This window comes from Austrofundulus limnaeus, unplaced genomic scaffold (assembly GCF_001266775.1).
Source record: "Austrofundulus limnaeus strain Quisiro unplaced genomic scaffold, Austrofundulus_limnaeus-1.0 Scaffold6, whole genome shotgun sequence".
In the NCBI taxonomy this organism is placed as follows: Eukaryota; Metazoa; Chordata; class Actinopteri; order Cyprinodontiformes; family Rivulidae; genus Austrofundulus; species Austrofundulus limnaeus.
The window spans coordinates 96652-103483 of record NW_013952408.1 but is presented as its reverse complement, the minus strand read 5'-3'; the positions used below and the strand labels follow the sequence as shown (position 1 = coordinate 103483).

Here is a 6832-nt window from a genome sequence, read left to right as displayed (position 1 = left end):
GGACATCACTTCAAAGTTGACTGGACTATCTCCATAAATACTTGCTGTTGAAGTGCTTCACCTGAATGGGCGTGTCAAGTGTTAAATCATTTAAATTGGCTACCCCCCCTCCCCACCCCCAACGACACGAGCAAACTTTAAACTATAAAATTGTTGAAGTGTCTCGTTGAAACGAGATCCGCTCCGGCTTCACCAAGGCTCGTCGGATGCATTACATGAAATTATTTACAGTGTTGAACGGAGCGAAGGATGAAACTGGGAAGAAATGGCCTCGGCGTGTACAAACAGTAATCTATGGCCTCGAGATCAGCAGCAGGCATGTGTAGCGAAGACATGCATTTGAAATGTGGCCTCTGCTTGAGAACCAAACAGCCACGAGGGGTGCTTGACGGCTCTCAGTTGAACCGTCGCAGCGGTTTCCTGCTGCTGAGCGCCCCTGAGGTGGGTGAAAGTGGTTTGAAACGCATCTTCAGATGCACTTTTTGCTTCATCTGCTGCTGACGCCGACAGGATCTTCTGGCCTGCAGGTATTTTTAAAACTTTTACTGTACTTATGGCTTTTCTTTTGTACATTGAATGTTGAAAATGTTATATCTTATATAGAATGCATTATGTCATATCAAACCTACTTTTTCTATACAATTAATAAATCTGATGTTCAAGATTGTATGATGGTGTTTTTTACTGTGATCATTCACAACACTAACAGTTAAAGAAACGGGGTCAGGTTTCAACTTTTTATCACCCACCATCGAAGTTGAGAGTTTTTGAAAGAAAGTAATCTTTGGATGTACTTCTACATGGATTAACATTTGAACTCATTCAAGATGGCCACCAAAATTTAATTAATTTTACAGATATAGAGTTAGATATTGGCATGGTAGTGGCTGAGAGTCATTCCAACTCATGTCCTGAGTGATAACAGCTCATGCAAGAGGACGAGCATGCATTCTTCCATGGAATCTGAATTATTTTTCTTTATGCATTTATGTATTGAATGGTGACGATATGATCTTCTGCCTCCTGGTACCAGCAGCTGTGTAAAATGTACCGCCCACGGTATATTCCCAATTGGTGGTTACTTCCTCTATATAGCACCAGGGACTTTGAATTTGCAAAATAGGCTGTTCAAACAGTTTGATTGGTTGTTTTCTTTTGATTGACACCTCTTTTGATCAAATGGGTTTATCTATAGACTTTCCAGAGCCCAAAATGTGTGGCAAGCCTCTCGTGTCCCACCTGTTTGTGGTACACATGATTGATCGACTAGAATTGGCCAATCAGCTCTGAGCTTCATTCTGAGACCACAACTGTTCAGCCAGTCAAGTTACCTTTTATATGATGCATAGTTTTGGGGGGAAAAAAGTTAATGGTTATAGTTCAATAACTAAATACTAGTTAGTTTCAAAAATTATGACTGCTGAAGTTAAAAACTCAGAATGATAGGTTGACAGGATAAAGTACTTGTAAAAAAATAAGTAAAAGTAAAAATACCGTAACGTAAAAGGACTTTGGTAAAAATATTTTTCACTAAAAAGTATGCTTAAGTAAAAGTCATAAAACTATGTATGCACACATTTTAATAATAAGAAGAAGAAGAAGAAGAAAATGTAAGGACTTTTACACACACTCTAAAAACTGAAGTGTTGAATTTACCTAACCTAGACACTTCTACTAAACCAGATTGAGTAAACAGCAATTTACACCTTTTTTTTTCTTTTTAAGAAAATTAATAAACTGCTTTACATTTACTCAAATTAGTATAGTGGATCCTGTTAACTTTAAGTAAATTCAACCCTTCGTTTATCAACTTCTTTCATAAAATTCTTCTCATATTTAAATTTGCAGCCTGTAATTAGGTGTTTAAATTTAAAGTAATGAACTAAATGTATCTGACAAGACTCTGCAGATTTCTGTGTTTTGAATAAAACAAAACAAATGTAAAAGTTAGGATTTAAAAAGCAATACTTAGTAAAATACAGATCCTCAGTAAAAAATTACTTAAGTCCTGGAACAAAGTAAATGTACATGCCTCCAACTGGTACCTGTGAGGTTGTGACACAGGATTGACCCAGGGCACAGGCGAAGATCCAAAGTGAAACAAAAGGATATTTATTAAAACAAAAAGGTCGACGTGGCAGCAAAAACTCACAGGTAATCTCAAGGAACACGAAGTGCTCAAGGAAACATCCACATACAGTACCATCACAACCAACAAAGACCTCATTTAATTGTTTCAATATTTTTTAGTGTGTGGCACAAACACATTTTTACAACAAAAACAGAAATTTCAAGGGTTGGAAAAGAACTTTAATTTGAAATTTTTTCATGGTTTTGCAAAACCAGTATATATTTCACACAGACACAATTTGGTATCATCAGAGTGTTACTCACATTGACTCCTTAAGAACATATCTGAAAAACTATAGGGTACTTGTTCACTTTTTTGGAAGAGCAACCGTGAAGGTTGGATATATTTATCAATTTTGAATCATCTGATTAAATAATTTCCTGATTAAAATCAGCTTGGAGGCATCGTAGCTTGTTCTTGTTTCATATTTATCACATAAATTAGAAACAAAATCTTATTGAAGATGAAAAACAATTAAATAGTTTAACAGTTTGAGTGATCATTATGCCAATTTGCTGCACATAGACCTATAAAAAAATGACTGTTCATTAGATTGTAAATATTGATTCTGAAAACGAGTCACTGATAGTGTAACTGTAAACTTGAAGCTATGCGAGTTGTATAAGCAGAAGAACTAATATCAGTGGAGGCTTCTGTGAAAGATTGCACGTTGCTGACAGTGAAACATCAATAAAGTATTGAGCTGAGAATAGTTTTTTTTCCTGCTCCACAGAGAGCAAGCCTAAATAACATCCCATTAGACAAAACCCTGCATTCAAATACAGAACTCCCATTAACACCCACGACTACTTCCTCTGTCTAAAACTCAACAGCTAATCAATGTTTTTAAAAAAGTAGATACAAAATGCCTGGAGCAAGGTCGTTTTTTAATTTGTTTTATTTTATTTTTATTTTTTGTCTTTCCTCCATACCAGGGGTCTGCAAACTGTGGCTCTGGGGCCACATGTGACTCTTTGGTTTCTCTGCAGCAGCTCTTTGGAGCTTTGACCAACGTGAGATTGTTTTTTTTTTTTTTTTTTTTTTTTTTTTAAGTTTAGCAGAAAAGGATAGCTTTAACAGTTTTCCTGTCCATCTGTTTGCAAATATATGATCAATACCAGTGCAGTAATACAAGGAGTTAAAAAGGTTGATCAGGTCAGGCTAGTACCGGTAGTTTGTTGGTCAATTCAATAATCCAACTTTCAGCCTTACAGCATGATCTTTCTTTTAAAACCCACAGGATTTTTTAAAATATATTTTTGAATGTCTTTACATTTAAGTTATTGAGAATAAATATGGTGATAGATAATAGTAAGGATTAGAATAAAACAAAACCATGCCTGCATAGGTCACTGTTATAGATTTTTATTAAAGTTGGTATAACAATTTTTTTCTTGTGACTGTTTTTTATTTTTGTCCTTAATTGTAAAAATGTTCAATTTCACTATATATCTTCACTTTTATAATGTCACTCTCACAGGCTAAAATAGGCCCCCTTGACAGACTCAAAGTGGCCCATGGGCCACCAGTTGACAATCACAGTTTAGACACATTTTTTAGAGAGAAAGAGGCAGAAATTGCTTTTTTGATTGTAAAGGTTGCAGACTCCTGCTCCACTGTTACAATTGTCACCCGCAGCCAAAGCTATAATAATGTTTTAACATTTTTTTTGTTTGTTTTTATTCATCTTTACCATTAGAAGAATTTCTCATTTTAATGAAGCGTTTAGAAAGTCATCGTTGGTTGCACATCGACAGCTGATTAGCTTTTGGAAAAAGATGGCTGCCACAGCTAAATGACTTTAATTTACGCCTTGGTGAGTTTCACAGATACTGAACTAAACTTTTGTAGCAGACAGTCGTTTACAACTCAAGCTCCAGGCACTAACAGATGACATGGGAGTGTGTAAAATATTGCAATATCCATGCAGAGTAGCAAAAGTTAACTGTGAGATTTTTGCTAAGCGCGTTTAAATTAGTTATTATTATTTATTTATATAAAACCTTAATTTTAAGTTATAACACCATTTCTCAACATAAAATGATCTTCATCTAAAACACTATAGACAGCAGGTGCTTTTTCCCCCCAAGAAAAACTAGACCTTTAATTTAATCTGAACTTTTCTGTAGAGGATTTGAAAATTAGGTTTAGTTCTGTTCGTCTTTACATGTGTTTATATGTTGATGAAGAACTTGTTGCATTAAATGATCAGCTGTGCCAGCTCCAGGAGTGAGCCAAGGGACATTTTTCAGTGGTGCAGTCTAAGAGGCCCGTGCAGCTCATCATCCACCGCTCAATATGGATTTGAAAGTAACTGCAGCTCCCGTTGAAAGTCAGGCTTTGTGGCTGGGCGGCAGCTCAGGTGTGCAGTTTTTGAGGCGAGAACAGGAGGCGAGGCGGTTTCCCTCCCAGTAGCCGGCGTCTTGGCCGTCGTGACAGCGACACTTGGTGCAGGAGTCGACCCAAACGGGCTCTCCTGCAGGAATCACCTGACTGCGCGACTCATCGGCGTAACAGTTGGGACCTGGAGGAGAAAAAAAAATCAATGGAGAAGAGGGACGTTAACAGACAAAGCTGAGCTTTTTTTCTTTTTTTTCATTTTATTTTATTTTATTTTATTAAGGTTTATCCTAAGCGTACCATCTTTGCATTCAGGACAGCACTTTCCAGTTTGGTACACAGGATTGACACACGGTGGAGGGGCACAATCTGCAACCAGACACCGAGCGATGCCGTCACTGTCACAGGTGCACTGCTCACACTCTGACGGCTGGAAGACACAGCGTGACACAAAACTCTTTACTGAAAAGGGGGGGGAGAAGGGTGTAAAACAAACACAAGCCTTCCCATCCCTTCATTCTCATGTCTTGTCAATAGGGGGCGCCATTTACCTTATTTTTTCTATTGCTCTCAGATATTGGAAAGTTTAAAAATGCACAAATTTCGTCCTAATTTGATTGAAACACACAAAGCAGTTTAGAGCAGTGGTTTTCAAACGTTTTTGCTTCCAACCCACAAAAACAGATGTTCAAGACCTCGAATATTACTTGTTTACATATGCAAACTTTACTAATAACTCTGTTGAACAAGGGAATAATAACATAAACACACCTAATAACTACAATACTAACTGTATTCATTTATGATTATTAATTTTAAAAATTGCACTAATCATGAAGAAAATATTAGCTTTTTTTTTTCCATTTAATTTAATGCCTGAAAATCCTCTGAGGACCCTCACTTTATGTCACGTGTACCACAAAGGGGTCCCGAGCATTTCTGGGAACCACTGGGAGGGACTGTGTGGTCTAATCATGACATTATTGTGTATGTTTATATTTTAAATGCAAAAGAAGAAGGAAACTTGTGCTCCTGTTATTTAAAACTGTGCTTTATAATAATCATTCAGTGTGTAAAGGTAAATTTTGTGGTCCTGCATTGATTTGTTATAGATATTTACACATTTCTGTATAGTTATTGTGACTTAAAGGTGCAAAGTGATAAAGACCAGACAAAAATAATCTGAAGTATAATAAAATGTGTGAACTGGATGCCAACATTTAGGTCAAACAATAACCTTAATGATCATATTAATGATGATGGGGGGAAACTACTGGAGTAAAACTGCCCCATCTGATATGATTACCTGTTTTATGTTTGATTTGATTGTGTGCAAAATTGAAAAGCATCTTCATTTTTACACAGCACTTGCTGAGATATTACTGGGAACTTTTAAGGAGGCACGCTGATCCAAATTGGGAACCGTGGTGGTTCTCAGGTTTACCTGGAAATTCTGCCCCAGCTCGTACACCACCCCCCGGTACTCGCAGCCGATCTTCTCGCACCTGGGGCAGCAGTCGGTGGGGTAGTGGCTGACATGGATGCAGGCGGCCGGGAGAGACGTGCACTCGGTGCGCGCGCAGACGGAGCCCTCGGCGGTGCACTCGCACTGGGTGCAGTGGTCCGAGTCTAGGAAATACCATTCCCCGACGTAGTAAAGGCTGCCGTTGTCCTCGCAGGTGCTCTCCTGCTGCCCGGCCACCGAGAAGCCCCGGCCGCTTTGTGCGCACAGGAGAAGCGTCAGAACCAGCACCGCCGCGTAAAGTTTGCGCTTAGTCAGAACTTCTGCCATGGTCTGCTGTTCTGGTCCAAAGAGGAAACTTGAATGGAAAAAAAAAAAAGATTTAATCCAACAACAATAACAGTTTCATAAAACTGTTATTTCACATTGTTAAATCCAGCCATCCAAGTTCTGTGCTTCCTCAAGGCTTTAAAAAAAGAGCCCTGAAAAAAAAAAAAAGGAAGCTGGGATGATAAAGTTGGAGCCTGAAGGAACAAGTCCCTCCCCTTATTTATTACAGCGTAGCCTACTTTAGTTTTAGTCCTGCATGTTATCATTTTAACTAAAAAGTTAGTCATTCTTATTTATTTTATTTTATTTTTCAATATAGAACACAAACGAATGATAATCAGCCTATTTAAAGGGATTTTTAATCAAATCAATTTTAGTCAAATTGCTTTTCAACTCACAACTAGGGTTGTGTTGGCTTACGTGACTCTGCAATATCGCATTGACATCGGGGGCAGTCCCCCTGGATTGGCAGACTGGGGTGGTGGTCCCCCTGTTTAAAAAGGGGGACCGGAGGGTGTGTTCCAACTATAGGAGATCACACTTCTAAGCCTCCCTGGTAAGGTAAATTC

At 38.1% G+C, this 6832-nt stretch overlaps 1 protein-coding gene across 1 annotated transcript; it reads right to left on the bottom strand.

Annotated features, from left to right (window-relative positions):
• Nucleotides 1-3153: 3153 nt before the first annotated feature.
• zgc:113531 (von Willebrand factor C domain-containing protein 2-like) lies at nt 3154-6447 on the bottom strand. Its single transcript, XM_014028999.1, has 3 exons — nt 5916-6447; nt 4772-4901; nt 3154-4655 (listed from the first exon to the last, which is right to left on the bottom strand). Exons 1-3 carry the CDS (start codon nt 6261-6263, stop codon nt 4465-4467), a joined length of 669 nt encoding a protein of 222 aa, XP_013884453.1. The 5' UTR covers nt 6264-6447; the 3' UTR covers nt 3154-4464.
• Between the last annotated feature and the right edge of the window lie 385 nt (nt 6448-6832).

Bases quoted from the DNA above. Each gene is read 5' to 3' on its own strand.
- zgc:113531 (XM_014028999.1), bottom strand. From the start codon at position 6,263: ATGGCAGAAGTTCTGACTAAGCGCAAACTTTACGCGGCGGTGCTGGTT. The intron at 4,902-5,915 runs GTAAACCTGAGA...TGTGTCTTCCAG, and splicing joins AGCTGGGGCAGAATTTCCAG to CCGTCAGAGTGTGAGCAGTG. The intron at 4,656-4,771 runs GTACGCTTAGGA...TTTCTCCTCCAG, and splicing joins CTGTCCTGAATGCAAAGATG to GTCCCAACTGTTACGCCGAT.